Genomic DNA, 15,430 nt, shown 5'->3' with positions numbered 1-15,430 from the left:
GGGCCACGCTGCCTTGTGGGGGCTCTGCGAGCCGCTCCCCCAGCTCCCCCGGCTCCCCCGGCTCCCCCCATCCAGGTCTCCCACGAGTGCCGACGCTGTCTTTTCTTCCCTTTCTGCAGACGGGCGGCCGCTGTACGTGCTCAGGCTGGGCCAGATGGACACCAAAGGGCTGGTGAGAGCCCTCGGAGAGGAGGCCCTGCTGAGATACGTGAGTGTCCACTGCGGGTTGCCGGGCCCCGTGCCAGCCTCACGCTGCTCTCTCTGCTGGTGGCACTGGCGTGTTGCCACCGACCTGTCCTGACGGGTCGCCTGTGTTACTAGAGGAGAAACTAAGATCTCAGGGAGGACGCGCAAGTTGTGCAAGTGTTTCTCGCCGTGACAGCCTCAGAACAGCACCGACTGTGCTCGGGCGCCTCCCTGGGGCCTGGTCCTGCACCCGCCGCCCCACTCGCTCTGAGACCTCTCCCCGCCCTCCCTCCCCGGCTCTGAGACCTCTCCCCGCCCTCCCTCCCTCCCCGGCTCTGAGACCTCTCCCCGCCCTCCCTCCCTCCCCGGCTCTGAGACCTCTCCCTGCCCTCCCTCCCCGGCTCTGAGACCTCTCCCCGCCCTCCCTCCCTCCCCGGCTCTGAGACCTCTCCCCGCCCTCCCTCCCTCCCCGGCTCTGAGACCTCTCCCCGCCCTCCCTCCCGCCTCTGAGACCTCTCCCTGATCCTCCCGCTCCCGCGCTCGCACTGGGCTAGCGGCTGCCGTCCGCTCCCGCGCTGCAGGCCCGCTCTGCGCTGCCCCTTCGCCCACGGCAGCCCCGGCGCTGGCAGCTGCCCCGCCCTCCGCAGAGGGACGTGGTCCTTGAGTTTAAACAAAAACGCGAGCTTTAGAGGGCTCCTCTGTAACCCATGCCTTTGTCTTGGAAGCCCCCGTCGCGGGCATTTTGTGGGGTGTGCTGTTGGCCCGAGGCCGTCTCTCAGGTGCACGTGGAGGTCTGGGGGGCTTCTCCAGTGGGGGAGTTGGGGCCTCTCCTGGGCCGCGTGCGGAGCCTGCTCTGAGGCGGCCCCTTCGGGAGCTCCCACACTTGGCGCTTATCTCCTGCTGCTCCCGGTGCCTGGTTCTGAGGCCAGCGCCAGCTCGTGTCCCCCGCTCGTCCGGCGGCTCCTCTGAGGGGCTGGCTGCTGCCCTTGCCCTTGCCCTAGGACGGCGCCGGTTCTTTCTCCGGGGAGAACGACAGTGTCTACGTGGACGCCACGGGAAGCTTCCGTGGCCAGTGTCTGGTTGGCAGGGACGGCATGCCCTGTGACGGACCCCTCCACGGCGTGGAGCAGCGCCGCTGTCCCGCGCACTCACGCCAGCCCCCCCCCTTCTGTGCGCAGGTGCTCTCCATCAACGAGGAGGGGCTGAGGCGCTGTGAGGAGAACACCAAGGTCTTTGGCCGGCCGATCAGGTGCGTGTGGGGTTGGCTTCCCCCCAGCTGGCTAAGCTCTCGCGGGCTTTCAGAGGCCAGATCTGGCAGTTTGTGCATTGCAAGACCTCCGAGAAGGTAGAGTAATACGGCATCGTGGAGCGAGAGTCACTGGGCTTAGTTTTTTTTTTTTTTTTTTTTTTTAAACATTTATTTATTTGAAAGGCAGAGTAATAGGGAGAGAGAGAGGTCTTCCATTGCTGGTTCACTCCCTGAATGGCCCCTAAGGCCAGGGCTGGGTCAGACTGAAGCCAGGAGTTTCTTCCAGGTCTCCCAGCTGGGTGCAGGGGCCTAAACTCCTGGGCCGACCTCCACTGCCTTCCCAGGCGCGTTAGCAGGGAGCTGGATTGGAAGTGGAGCAGCTGGGACTCGAACCTGTGCTGGCATGGGCTGGGCATCACAAGCAGAAACTCAGTCCCAGCGCCAGCCCTGGATGTGGGAGTTTGGTCACTGAGTGTTGGCCTCTCAGGTCAGCCTGCACGGCTCTTGGAGCCCCAGCTTGCAGCTTGTTTGCGTGTTTGTTTCGGGCCCACCAACTGCAGTTACTCCGTTCGTCAGCCACCCTTGTAGTGTGGTGGACTGTCCTCAGATTGCACGGCGTCCCAGGCTAGCGCCGAGAGGACGTCAGACGGGACAGCTCCCCGGGGCGGGGACTCTGGCTGCTTTTCTGTTCACAGCCGTGCTCAGCGCCTGGGCCTCACTCAGTAAATATTTGCTGAAGAGTGTGTCAAAATGCCAGGTGCGTGCCCTGCTGCCGGCAGGTCGGGGCGGCGGCTCAGCCTGCCAGGGACAGCGCCCGTGGCCTGGCTGGCCCGTCCAGATGGGGCTTCCGGGGGCCGTCAGGGAGCCAGCGCCTGCCTGAGCGCTGCAGAGACTCTGTGTTCCACCCGAGGAGGCAGAGCACGAGTGCACAGCCCTGGCGCCCAGTGCTGCCTGATGCACGGTGCAGAGCGAGAGCTGAGCCCCTCTCCACCCGCCCTGCAGCTCCTGGACCTGCCTGGTGGACCTGGAAGGGCTGAACATGCGCCACCTGTGGAGGCCGGGGGTCAAGGCCCTGCTGCGGATCATCGAGGTGGTGGAGGCCAACTACCCCGAGACGCTGGGCCGGCTGCTCATTCTCCGCGCACCCAGGGTCTTCCCTGTCCTCTGGACGCTGGTGGGTCACCACGCTGTCAGCCAGGGTCTTCCCTGTCCTCTGGACGCTGGTGGGTCACCACGCTGTCAGCCGGGGTCTTCCCTGTCCTCTGGACGCTGGTGGGTCACCACGCTGTCAGCCGGGGTCTTCCCTGTCCTCTGGACGCTGGTGGGTCTCCTGCTGTCAGCCAGGGTCTTCCCTGTCCTCTGGACGCTGGTGGGTCACCACGCTGTCAGCCGGGTCTTCCCTGTCCTCTGGACGCTGGTGGGTCACCACGCTGTCAGCCAGGGTCTTCCCTGTCCTCTGGACGCTGGTGGGTCACCACGCTGTCAGCCAGGGTCTTCCCTGTCCTCTGGACGCTGGTGGGTCACCACGCTGTCAGCCAGGGTCTTCCCTGTCCTCTGGACGCTGGTGGGTCACCACGCTGTCAGCCAGGGTCTTCCCTGTCCTCTGGACGCTGGTGGGTCACCACGCTGTCAGCCAGGGTCTTCCCTGTCCTCTGGACGCTGGTGGGTCACCACGCTGTCAGCCGGGTCTTCCCTGTCCTCTGGACGCTGGTGGGTCTCCTGCTGTCAGCCGCTGGGAAAGCGTGCAGCCTGCGTTCCGACACTGGGCCTCACGTGATCTTAGTTCTTCACTAACTCAGAGACACAATGTTTGTCTCAAAGAAACAGAAGCGAAGCTTCCGTGTCCCTAACGCTGCGCAGATGGAATTTTCTTCCGTCAGCCTCCCACTCGTAATACCGCATTGTTGTTGTTTTGTTAATTTTCATTTTGTCTGAAATGCACACGGTGGGGAGGGGGGTGCTCCGTCTGCTGGCTTACTCCCCAGATGGCAGCAACAGCCAGGTCTAGCCCAGGCCACGCCAGGAGCCCAGGACCCATCCCAGGCCTCCCGTGTGGGTGCAGGGACCCACGCCTTTGAGCCATCACTGCTGCCCCCCAGGGTGCAAGCCAGCGGGCGCTGGATCCGAGCCGGGTCAGAGCCGGGTCAGAGCCCGCGAGTTAGCACTGGAAGCAGGCACTCCCGGAGGGGGTGTGGGCTCCAGGCCGCATCGCAGCCTCTGCGCCAGGCGCCCGCCCCACCTGGTGGTCTCGCTGTGACGGCCAGCGCAGCAGACGCAGTTACGGGCCGTTCTCTGTTCACTCGCAGGTCAGTCCGTTTATCGATGACAACACCAGGAGGAAGTTCCTCATTTACGCAGGGAACGACTACCAGGGCCCCGGAGGCCTCCCGGACTACATCGACCAGGAGATCATCCCCGACTTCCTGAGCGGCGAGTGCATGGTGCGCAGCTGCCCGGGGGGGGGGGGGGGCGGGCTGGCCCGGGCCCGCAGAGCGTGTCTGTGGCCTCATTTGTTCTCGGTTTGTTGGCTGGCATCTCCCTGATCCTAGCGTAAACGCAACAGAACCGTTGCAGTGCACGCAGAATCTAGTGGAATTGTCACACAGCTCCCTGTGGGCGGGCTTCGTGACTGCGTAGCGGAGCTGGGCGTCCGGAGGTGCCCTGCTTCTCCCTGCGTCTGTCGGGGGGTGGACAGCGAGGCCTCTGGTGGGAGAGTCGCCCTCAGAACCTGGCCGCGGCCCCCACGTGCCGTCACCCGGCGCGAGCGTTGAGGAGACCCAGACTGGACGTCCACATGACGAGGCGGCGGAAGCCAGCAGGGCGTCTTCCTGAACGCTCGGAGAATTTAGAAGATGCTGGAGCTTAGGCGTCGGTCGCCAGCTTTGCTGGAGACACTGCAGGCGCAGTCAGAGTGCGGTGCAGTGAGCGAGTGATGACAGCTCCGCGGCTTCCCAGGTGCCGGGCCAGGCTCAGAGAGACCCGTGAGCCACGTGGGGACCCAGGGAAGCGCAGCTTCTGACTGCCTGGGATTGAGCGGAGGAGCCAGAGGAGCCTGGACAGGGAAGCCAGGCCTGCGCTCGGCATGTGCTGACCGCTGAGACGCACTTGGAGCGCGAAGAATTTTGGACGAGAGTTGAGCTGTCCGAGCGTCAGCCTTGCGTGGTGGCCTTCCCTCCCGTGTTGTGGCTGGGGCCGGCCGGCGTGGAGGCCACCCCGCCTCTCTGAGCCTGCGGGGTTCCCGACCCTGCCCTGGCCTGCTCTGTCCTTGCATTTGCGCTGTGCTGCCCAGGACTGGGTCTTAGGAGCTGGAACGTGAAGTCCTCACAGCGAGGTCAGTGAGGACACGGTGATGTGTTCAGGTTCTGATTCCGTGTGGCCTGTTTCAAGCAAAATCAAAATAAGTGTGTGTGTGTTTCTGGCTAGTGCTGTAGACCAGTCATTGGACTTGGTTCTCACACACGCAGCTGCGTTCACTGATTCTTTCATATCTACACACACACACACACACACACACATGCATATACATACACACATATGCACATACATACACACAAATACACATACATGTACTGCATATACAAATATACGCACATGCAAATACATACATGCACATACACACATACAAATACATGCATACACATACATATATGCATGCAAATACGTATGTACCCATACACGCAAATACATGCATACACACATACATACAAGTACATATATACATGTGTACACACAGATACATGCACGTATATACACACATACATGCATGTACAAATACACACACGTGCACATAGTACGAATGCACACAATATGTACACATACCAGTGCACATAAACACGAGTACATACACACACATACATGCATATACATACACATATATACACATACATACATACAAATACACACATATACATATACTGCATATACAAATACATGCACATGCAAATACATGCACATACACACAAATACATGTATACACATACATATACATGCAAATATGTATGTACCATACATGCAAATATATACATACACACATACAAGTACATATATGTGTGTGTACACACAGATACATGCACACACATACATGCATGTACAAATACATACACGTGCACATAGTACGAATGCACACAATATGTACACATACCAGTGCACACACATAAACACGAGTACATACACACACATACATGCATATACATACACATATATACACATACATACATACAAATACACACATATACATATACTGCATATACAAATACATGCACATGCAAATACATGCACATACACACAAATACATGTATACACATACATATACATGCAAATATGTATGTACCATACATGCAAATATATACATACACACATACAAGTACATATATGTGTGTGTACACACAGATACATGCACACACATACATGCATGTACAAATACATACACGTGCACATAGTACGAATGCACACAATATGTACACATACCAGTGCACACACATAAACACGAGTACATACACACACACACAAGTATATATGCGTGCACACACACACACACACACTTGCAAGGGAGAGCAGCAGAGCGTGCTCTCATCCGCTGGCTCACGGCTGTAACGACCAGGTCTGAGCCCGGCCAAAGCCAGGGGCCGGGAACTCCATCCTGGTCCCCACGTAAGTGGCAGGAGCCCGGCGCGTGGATCATCTTCCAGCGCCTTCCCAGGTGCGTCACAGGGAGCTGGATGGGACTCAACCCTCGCGAAGCGGCTGTAGAGAGCGAGTCCAGTGCTCTCGCCCGAGATCTTGGCAAAGCGGCTTTAACTCGGTCTCGTCTGCGAAGTTCAGCACAACACGTGGACGCCCTGGTCGAAGCTGCTCTGCCGAGCAGGGCCAGCTGCGTCGGGGCCCTGCTGCGGCCCCTGTCGGCGGCCCCTCGGCGGCCCCTCGTCAGCGCTGGGCGGCGCGGCCTGTTTGGGGCCCCCAAGGCTGGGTGTGCGTGCCCAGTGCTCACTGCTGTGTTTTCGTTGCAGTGTGAGGTGCCGGAGGGCGGACTGGTCCCCAAGTCTCTGTACCGGACAGCGGAGGAGCTGGAGAACGAGGACCTGAAGCTGTGGACCGAGACCATCTACCAGTCCGCGAGCGTCTTCAAGGGCGCCCCGCACGAGGTGCCGCCGCTGCCCTCCCCCTCCCCCACCCCCGCCCCACAGGCCCACAGCCGGGCTCTGGCCGCCCGCCGTTCCTGCGTTCCTGCTCCGTGGCTAGGGCTGCCGACACCTGTTGTTCAGGCTGGGTAACTGGAAGCATGGGGACAGCAGGTCTCCCCCAGGGTAGGAGGGAGCAGGGCGGGGCCGGGCCCTGACGCAGGTGGCGGCAGCCCACCTTCCCTTCTGGGAGGGGTTTTAACTCCCAAATTTAGTTCCTCCCTCTCACCTTCAAAGATTTATTTGTTTGAGAGACAGGTCTTCTGTCCTCTGGTTCACTCCCCAAATGGCCACAACTGCCAGGCTGAAGCCAGGAGCCAGGAAGTCCCCCGGGTCCCCTGCGTGGGTGCAGGGTCCAAGCACCAGGCGCGTAGGCAGGAGCTGGAGCAGAAGTGGAGCAGCCAGGACTCGCCCTGGCGCCTCCTGTGTGGGATGCCAGCGCCTCGGGGGGCAGCTGAACCCTCCGTGCCGCAAGGCAGCCCCTGAACTTAGTCTGCGTGGTGGTCGTCCTGAACTTAGTCTGCGTGGTGGTCGACTGAACTTAGTCTGCGTGGTGGTCGTCCTGAACTTAGTCTGCGTGGTGGTCATACGGAACAGCTTTTGTTTGTGATTGCTTCTCAAGACTGGGTCTGATTATTTATATTTTTAAGGTATTTGTTGGATTCTGTAGTTTAAAGGGACACAGAGAAACGAGTGCAGCTCTGTTTGCTGCTGCTGTGGCCGCCCTGTGTGCTGCCCATGCCCTGTCTGCGCTGGAACACGGGAGGGCCCCAGGGCTGAGTCGCCCCATCCCCCGCTCCAGCTGAGGTTCGCGGCTCAGTGTTGTCAGAGGACGGTGGTGCTGGGTACAGAGCAGGTGTTCTGTGAGCGTGTGGTGCTGGCCCAAGTCCATGCAGAGGCCAGGAGCTGACCCCTCCCTGCTTCCTGCCATGGCTGCCACCTGGCCCTGCTATCTGCCTGTCACGGCTGCGGGCACACCTCCCACGCGCCTGACGTTTGTGGGCAGGCAGGTAAGAGCGCCGTTGCTGTGGCTTGAGCGAGCAGAGGTGAACTTGGTTCTCTGTGTGCATGGCTCGTGGGGGCAGCATAGGGGCAACGTAGGGACAGCATAGGGGCAGCATAGGGGCAGCATGGGGGCAGCGTAGGGCCCGCGTGGGGGCAGCATGGGGGCAGCATGGGGGCAGCGTGGGGGCAGCGTAGGGCCAGGTGGGGGCAGTATGGGGGCAGTGTGGGGGCAGCGTAGGGCCAGGTGGGGGCAGCGTGGGGGCAGCGTAGGGCCAGCGTGGGGGCAGCATAGGGCCAGCGTGGGGGCAGCGTGGGGGCAGCGTAGGGACAGCACAGGGGCAGCATAGGGGCAGCGTGGGGGCAGCATAGGGGCAGCGTAGGGGCAGTCCCAGGTCCTGGCTGTCGTGAGGATCTTCGTGCTGACCTCTTGGAGGGCGGGAGGGAGGAGGCGGAGTGGTGGCCGTGGCTCCTGTCCATGGCGCACTTGTTTCCTCTGAGTCACAGGGCGTCTGTAAACAGAACAGAGAACGGCGCCTGTGCTTTGGGATTGAGTCAAGCCCAAGCGGAAGACCCGCCCCCTCCCCCGGTTTCCCTTTCTGTGGTTTGTTCCTGTGGCACAGCGCACTTGGGTATTTTAGGAGCGAGATCGCACCCTCATGTCTTTGGCTGATGCATGGGTCTGTTCTGGGTGCTCTGTGTCCATTTACGCGTAGAGTTATCCCAGGTGCGTGTGCACAGGAGAAGCACGGGTGCAGCGTGTCTGGCTCCGGTGTGGGCATCCGCCGGGGGGCTTGGGACAGACCAGGGGAGTCTACTGCGCACCTACAAGGAAGGCTGAATGGAACGTCGTGTGGGGAGGGCAGGAAGGAGGTGGCTCTCTCCGGGACCGATATGCTCCTGGGTGCCGCCTGCTGCCCTTGGGTGGGACTGCTGTGTTTTGTTTAAAGATTGGTTTATTTGTTTGAAAGGCAGAGTTATCTTCCATCCCCTGGTTCACTCCCCAGATGGCTGCAACGGCCAGGGCTGGGCCAGGCCAAAGCCAGGCGCCTCACTGGGTCTTGCCCAAGGACTTGGGTCATCTGCTCCGCTTTCCCAGGCCGTCAGCAGGGAGCAGCACCCCTACCCTGGGTCACAGCAGTGGCTCAGCCCTCTGTGCCACAGTGCTGGCCCTCGGCTGGGCCTTCTGTGTTCATGGAGTCCGCGGTTGAGGGACTTAGTGGTGACGGTGGCTGTGGTGGACTTGAAGGAGAGTGGCCTGCAGAGCACAGTGGGTCAGGGTGAGGGTTGTTCGTTTTTTTAAACATGTATAACATGTATTCATTCACCTAAGAAGTTAGCGTGATCTTCCATCCGCGGGTTCATTCCCCAGATGACCACAGCAGCTGGATCTGGGCCAGACTGAAGCCAGGCGCCTGTAACTCCATCCTGGTCTCCCGCATGATGGCGGGGGCCTAGATGCTTGAGTCGTTCTTTGCTGCTTCCAGGACGTTAGTAGGACTGCAGCTGGCGCGCTGGGAGCTGCGGCTTAACCGCTGTGCCACAGTGCAGCAGCAGCCCCCCCCCCCGCCCCCCCAGCGCTGACGGTTTTCTCTTTCTTGCATTTGAAAGCGGAATGTCGGAGAGAGAAGATCCTGTGTCCTCTGGTTATCTCCCTGAATGGTGGCAGCCGAGCCATCTGGGTCTCCCCCTAGGTGGCAGGGTTTCCCAGGCCCGTTAGCCGGGTGCTGGACCGGAAACAGAGCCATGGGGACTGGAGCTGGTGCGCTGATATGGGACAGTGGTGGCCCAGGCACTTGACCCACTGCGCCCAACACCAGCCGCTGGGCAGGGCTTTGTAGGCAGGTCCCGGGGAGGGTGGCACGGCTCGGCCTCTGCTGCCTCCTTGGGCGGAGTCTGCCGCCAGAGCTGTGCAGCCGCCTTGCCTCCTCACGGTGCCTGTGAACCTGCCGCGGGTCCCCTGCAGGAAGCTGCTTCCCGGTGCAGGGTCAAGTTCAGGTGTGAGCTCAGCACCCGGGGCGTCGACGTCCACCCTGCCGCCCAGCCCGTACCACGCCCGCCGCTGAGGCCGGTCCTCAGCCAGCAGCCCGCCCCCCGTGTCCCGGCCCCCCCGGTCCTCAGCAGAACCAGCTGTCGCCTCCCGGGGGCCGTGCTCACGCGTCTGCCGGCTGACGCGGCTGCTTCTCGCAGATCCTCATCCAGATCGTGGACGCCTCTTCCGTGATCACGTGGGACTTCGACGTGTGCAAAGGGGACGTCGTCTTCAACATCTATCACTCCAAGAGGTCACCGCAGCCCCCCAAGAAGGACTCCCTGGGGGCCCACAGCATCACTGGGCCAGGCGGCAACAACGTGCAGCTCATAGACAGGGTGTGGCAGCTGGGCCGGGACTACAGCATGGTGGAGTCACCCCTGGTGTGCAGAGAAGGAGAGAGCGTGCAGGTACCGTCCGCTGGCAGCCCCGCCCGGGAAGGCAGGGCCCCTGCCTCCGCCCCGGGCCGCCTGTCTGTGCAGCTGGCCCAGGGCAGACGAGCCAGGATGCCAGAAGAGCCGAGAAGGGAAGGTCTCAGCCTGGGCAGGGTCCGGACAGACCCGCGCCTGACGCCCTGCGCGTGCGTTTTCCTGAGCCGTGTGTTCAGCAAGTGGCAGGGAGAGCAGGCGCTGCAGGTGCTCGCGGCCGGGCTCAGAGACTCCCCGCGGCGTCATCGGGGCGCGAGGGGCCGCGCTCCCCACAGGAAGATCAGCCTGAGGAGGCGCGAGGGGAGCGAGCGCTTGGGCTCACGCGTGCCGAGCTGGGGGGCGTGGCAGCCCGCGGCTGACACTCAGGCGCGTGGTTCTCTGAGGGCATACGGCTGGTGTTGCTGCTGATACAGTTTCTGAGGGTGAGCCTGGGAGTGCTTCGTGGTCCTAGATGCAGACTGAATGTTTCTATCCCATTTCCTCTTTTTTAGAGATTGATTTATTTTATTTGAAAGTCAGAGTTACACAGAGAGGCACAGAGAGAGGTCCTCCATCTGCTGGTTCGCTCCCCAATTGGGCGCAATGGCTGGAGCTGCGCTGATCTGAAGCCAGGAGCCGGGAGCTTCTTCCCGGTCTCCTACGCAGGTGCAGGGCCCAAGCACTTGGGCCATCTTCCCTGCTTCCCAGGCCACAGCAGGGAGCTGGATCAGAAGTGGAGCAGCCGGGACTTGAACCGGAGCCCATAGGGGATGCTTGCACTGCAGGTGGCGGCTTTACCCACAACACCACAGCGCCGGCCTCCTATCCCATTTCTAAAGTGACGCACATTTGAGAGCCGTCACGGCCTCTGGTTCCATAGAGACTAAAGGACGGGCTTTAGAGCCACACATGGTGGCCTAGCACAGGCGGTGACGTCTGGCCCAGCCCGGGGACCTTTGCCGATCCCACCAGGCACCTGTTTACACGTGGCCGCCTCTCCACGGGGGAGACGTGGTGCCTATGGCTGTGGCCCCTCCGGTACCCCACAGAGGCCTCGGCACGGGGTGGCCGCTCGGCAGAGGGAGGAGCGGGGCTGAGCCACTTGCTGATAGTGCACCGAGCAGCAGGTCTTCGTTCCTGCGAAGTCGCTGCTGAGAGCGAGCCCGTGAGACAGGCCCAGCCGCCCGCGGCCCTGGGAGCAGGTGCCCCCAGCTGACGCCGGCTCCCTGTCGCAGGGTTCACATGTGACCCGCTGGCCGGGCTTCTACATCCTGCAGTGGAAGTTCCACAGCATGCCGGCCTGCGCCACCACCAGCCTGCCCCGCGTGGACGACGTGCTGGCCTCCCTGCAGGTGTCCTCCCACAAGTGCAAGGTCATGTACTACACGGAAGTGATCGGCTCCGAGGACTTCAGGTGCGGGCTGTGCGTGGGGGGGCTGCTGGGGGAGGAGCTCGGGGATGGGGCGGAGCCGACGGTGGCAGGTGGGGGGGCTGACCTGCTGGGGACAAGCCGCCCCACTGAGAAGCAGGGAGAGGGTGGGGGGCCCGGGGCGGGGCTCGGGGGCGGGGGCTGGGGGCGGGGTGGGGTGGGGCGGGGCTTGGGGGCGGGGCCTGGGGCGGGGCTCGGGGGGGCCCTCACCACCCCGCTGTGCCCTTGCAGAGGCTCCATGACCAGCCTGGAGTCAGGGCAGGGGCTCAGGGGCGGGGACCCAGGGCAGGGGCTCGGGTGGGGGGCTCGGGGCGGGGCTCGGGGCGGGGCTCCGGCGGGGCTCGGGGCAGGGCTCAGGGCGGGGGGGGGGCTGGGGGCGGGGCTCGGGCGGGGCTCGGGGGCAGAGGGCTTGGGGCGGGGGCTCAGGGGTGGGGATCGGGGCGGGGCCTGGGGCGGAGGGCTCGGGGCGGGGCTTGGGGGCGGGGCCCGGGGCAGAGGGCTCAGGGCGGGGCTTCGGGAGGGGGCTCAGGGCGGGGGGCGGGGACCCGGGGCGGGGGCCTGGGGCGGGGCTCAGGGGCGGGGCCTGGGGCGGAGGGCTCGGGGCAGGGCTCGGGGGCGGGGCTTCGGGCCGGGGCTCAGGGCGGGGGGGCGGGGACCCAGGGCCGGGGCTCGGGAGCGGGGCTGGGGCGGGCCCTCACCGCCCCGCTGTGCCCTTGCAGAGGCTCCATGACCAGCCTGGAGTCCAGTCACAGCGGCTTCTCGCAGCTGAGCGCCACCACCACCTCCTCCAGCCAGTCGCACTCCAGCTCCCTGATTTCCAGGTAGTGCTGCGGCGCCGGTGCCTAGCGTGCGGAGGGGACGCCGCGTCTCCGCGAACAGCCAGCCGGCGGCGCCGTGGCGCAGACTCCTGGCACCCTCTAGATAGGCCATAGCTCTGCAGGCGGTAAACGTAGTCGTGTGATCCCAAGACTCGAGACACGGGGAGTGGTTCCTGACCCTACTAACTCCATAGCCATAGATTCTGTGTGCCGTGCGCACAAAGCCCAGGCAGCGCACAAGGGCTGTCTCGAAAGAAAAGTAGTTTTTATACCAGTTAAGGGGCTGCCTTTGTCTCAGATGTTGATGCAAAAAATTTTCTAGCCAGCTCCACCTCCTCCATCAGTGCACGAATTCCTCTGACCCCTTCAGAGACGCGCCCTCCTCCTCCCGCGGAGCGCCGGCCGCCAGCTCGGGCCCCCACACCGCGGCGTGCTCCTCGCGTCTCCGTGGATGCCGGCACAGCCCTGGAGGGGCCCTCTCCTCCCGGGCCCCGGGCAGCCTGCCGGAGTGCGCCGGGTGGCGCGCCGGAGCGGGCGCAGGTGGCTCGGGCGGGGCCCCGGACACTCCCCAGGGCGCCCGGAAAGCAGCGCGGTCATTAAACGCCACTTGCTCGTTCCTCTCGCCGCGCTCTCTGGCGTTTTGTTCAGAGCCTGCACGTGGGCGGGGCATCCTCCCCCTGCGGTGCGGGGGGGTGGGGGGGGCTCCGTCTGTGGAGAGCGCATCCCCCGGGCCCAGGCCGCTCTTCCCCTCGTGGGCAGGCTGTGCCGGGTGCCCAGGAGTTCACGGCGGCCGCTTGGGAGCCCGCCGCAGGCCCGTGGTGCCGCTGCAGACGGCCCGGGGCTGCTGGGCCCTGCTTGTTTGTGCCTGGAACGTGGGCCGGGGGGGGGTGCGTGCACGTATGTGCATGTGCACGGCTGTGTGGTGCTCACGGCGTGGGGCGAGCGGAGGGTTCTGCACAGGAGCACGTCGGTTTGCCTGTGCGTTCCTTTCCAGCAGGAGCCGCGGCCTGCCCCGTCTCGTCAGGCTCCTGCTTTTGGCTTTCTATGGGAGAAGCATGTTTGTGGGTCTGTGCAGACGCCATGTAGCGTTAGCCTCTGATAGACACTGGTGTGTGTGTGTGTGTGTGTGTGGCCGTGCGGGGCGTGGCGGCCCCCCCTCTGAAGGCGTTAGGTGGGCACATGTGGCTGGAGAGCTGTGTGCAGGCCGTGCGCACCCTGCGGGGCAGGGTGGGGAGGGCCTGGGGGCGCCCCGAAGCCATCGTGGGCTGCTGGGGTGGCCGGCCCGGCCCCCGCTGTGTGCTGCCATGTCCAACGCTGTAGGGGCAGTTAGGGCCCTGTGTGGCTCTGGTCCGTGCTTCCTGTCTCCAACTGTAAGGACCTGAAGAGGGTCCCTTCTCCCTCTCTCTCCCTCCTCTCCCTCTCTCTCCCCCTCCCCCTCCCTCTCTCTCCTCCTCCCTGTCTCCCCTCTCTCTCCTCCTCCCTCTCTCTCCTCCTCCCTGTCTCCCCTCCCTCCCTCTCCCCTCCCCCTCCCTCTCCCCCCCCCCCCATGTCTCAGATGGCGATTTTGCTGACAGCTGCAAGGAAGCGCTCTACCCGGCGGTCCTCACGTGCCCAGGTGGTCCTCATGTGCCCAGGCGTTGTAGCCGGGCCCCACACCCGGCGGTCCTCACGTGCCCAGGCGTTGTAGCCGGGCCCCCTGGCTGGAGACCTGACCTTGTCAGTGGGTCCGCGTGCACAGCTTGCCCCAGAGAGGCCCAGGTGCCTGTAGGGGCTCAGAGCAGCTGGCCGCCCCCGCGGGCGACCCCTCCCAGTACTAACGAGTTTCGGGGTTTCCCTCCCAGGTTCATGATTTGCATATCAAATTCTGTAAATGTTTTGTAAACTCTGTTACCTCACTCTTGGTAATACAATACTGATTGATAGTCTTTAAAAGATTTTTTATTGTTACCGATAATAAATGTGACGCTGTTTAAAGAAAAGGATGTCTGTCTTCTCGTTGTGAGTGGGCGGCCACCCGGAGACCTGAGGCTCCCAGGGGACCTGATGGAGGGGACGCTGAGCTGGTGGGGCCGTGGGGTCGGCCGTGCCGCGCAGGTGGATTGGCCGGGGACCCGCGCTCAGAATCCCCGCCGTTCTACACAGGACCTGCTGCGGGGCTATGTATTTATTCATTTATTTCCTAAGCTTTGATTTAGAAGCAGCCCGTGGCTCACTCCCCCATGCCTGCAGCAGCTGGGACGGGGTCAGGACAAAGCCAGGAGCCGGGTGCTCCACGCGGGTCTCCCCTGCGGGTGGCAGTGCAGAGGCCGTCACTTGCTGTGTCCAGGTACATTAGCAAGAAGCTGGACTGGAAGCATGGGGCGGGGTGGGGGTGCCAGCGTCCCGGGCGGCCGTGGAGCAACGCGCCCCCCAGCCCCTCCCCCCACGCCTTCCTAAACTGCGAGGTCTCCCTGACCATCACACGTGATCCCGGCGGCAGTGCTTCTGTAGTAGAACAGACGGCTGTGTCCAGGTGCCTCAGAAAGTTCAGCGTGGCGCAGCCTGCCCGCGTTGCCATAGCCTAGCACAGCCACGCGGGTCACTGCCTCGGCGGAGCCCAGGGCTGGCTGGACGGAGGCCTGCTGGAGCCGAGCAGGGGCCGCTGCTTCCTGGCCAGGCCTGTCCTCGGTGGGACATGGGGTAGGAGCCAGCCGGGGACACCTGCCTCCGACACGGGTGACGTCCTAACCAAGGTCACCGTCTTACAGTGAACTTTGCATTTTGGTCGCAAGACAGACCCCCCACACACACACTCTTACACTCCTCAGATGCCCTCAGCTGCCAGGGTCGGCCGCTGAAGCCAGGAGCTCAGAACTCCATCCGGGTCTCCCGCATGCGGGGCAGGGCCCAAGTACATGAGCCATCCCCTGCTGTCTCCCAGGTGCGTCAGCAGGGAGCAGGAGTCGGGTGGAACCCAGACACCCCAACGTGGGGTAGGGGTGTCTTGAACAGTGTCTTAACCACTGCGCCCAGTGTCCCTGTCTCTCACTCACACACTCGCGTGCACACTCACATTCACACACGTGCACACTCACACACCTCCCAGCCTGCTGCTGGTGGAGAGGAGACTGGGCCTGCGCGCGACTCCCTG

The 15,430-nt window shown here is 63.0% G+C and overlaps 1 protein-coding gene across 6 annotated transcripts in view; it reads left to right on the top strand.

The window, feature by feature from the left end:
* SEC14L1 (SEC14 like lipid binding 1) overlaps positions 1–14,279 on the top strand; it is a 61,589-nt gene extending 47,310 nt beyond the window's left edge. For 5 of the 6 annotated variants that reach the window (XM_051827997.3, XM_070060245.2, XM_089317725.1 and 2 more), the window contains 9 exons: positions 120–208; positions 1,365–1,435; positions 2,438–2,609; positions 3,742–3,876; positions 6,442–6,576; positions 9,805–10,056; positions 11,289–11,467; positions 12,202–12,303; positions 13,856–14,279. In XM_051827997.3, coding sequence (XP_051683957.3) covers positions 120–208; positions 1,365–1,435; positions 2,438–2,609; positions 3,742–3,876; positions 6,442–6,576; positions 9,805–10,056; positions 11,289–11,467; positions 12,202–12,303; positions 13,856–13,871 — 1,151 coding nt within the window. In that variant the 3' untranslated portion in view covers positions 13,872–14,279. Of the gene's footprint in view, positions 1–119; positions 209–1,364; positions 1,436–2,437; positions 2,610–3,741; positions 3,877–6,441; positions 6,577–9,804; positions 10,057–11,288; positions 11,468–12,201; positions 12,919–13,855 lie in introns of those variants that run through there. The other variant, XM_089317727.1, reaches the window with a different exon arrangement.
* The last annotated feature ends 1,151 nt before the right edge of the window (positions 14,280–15,430 follow it).

The sequence above is a fragment of the Oryctolagus cuniculus genome, chromosome 17 (assembly GCF_051225735.1).
Source record: "Oryctolagus cuniculus isolate XC-2025 breed Fujian yellow rabbit chromosome 17, ASM5122573v1, whole genome shotgun sequence".
NCBI lineage: Eukaryota > Metazoa > Chordata > Mammalia > Lagomorpha > Leporidae > Oryctolagus > Oryctolagus cuniculus.
This window is presented reverse-complemented; position numbering and strand designations above follow the sequence as displayed.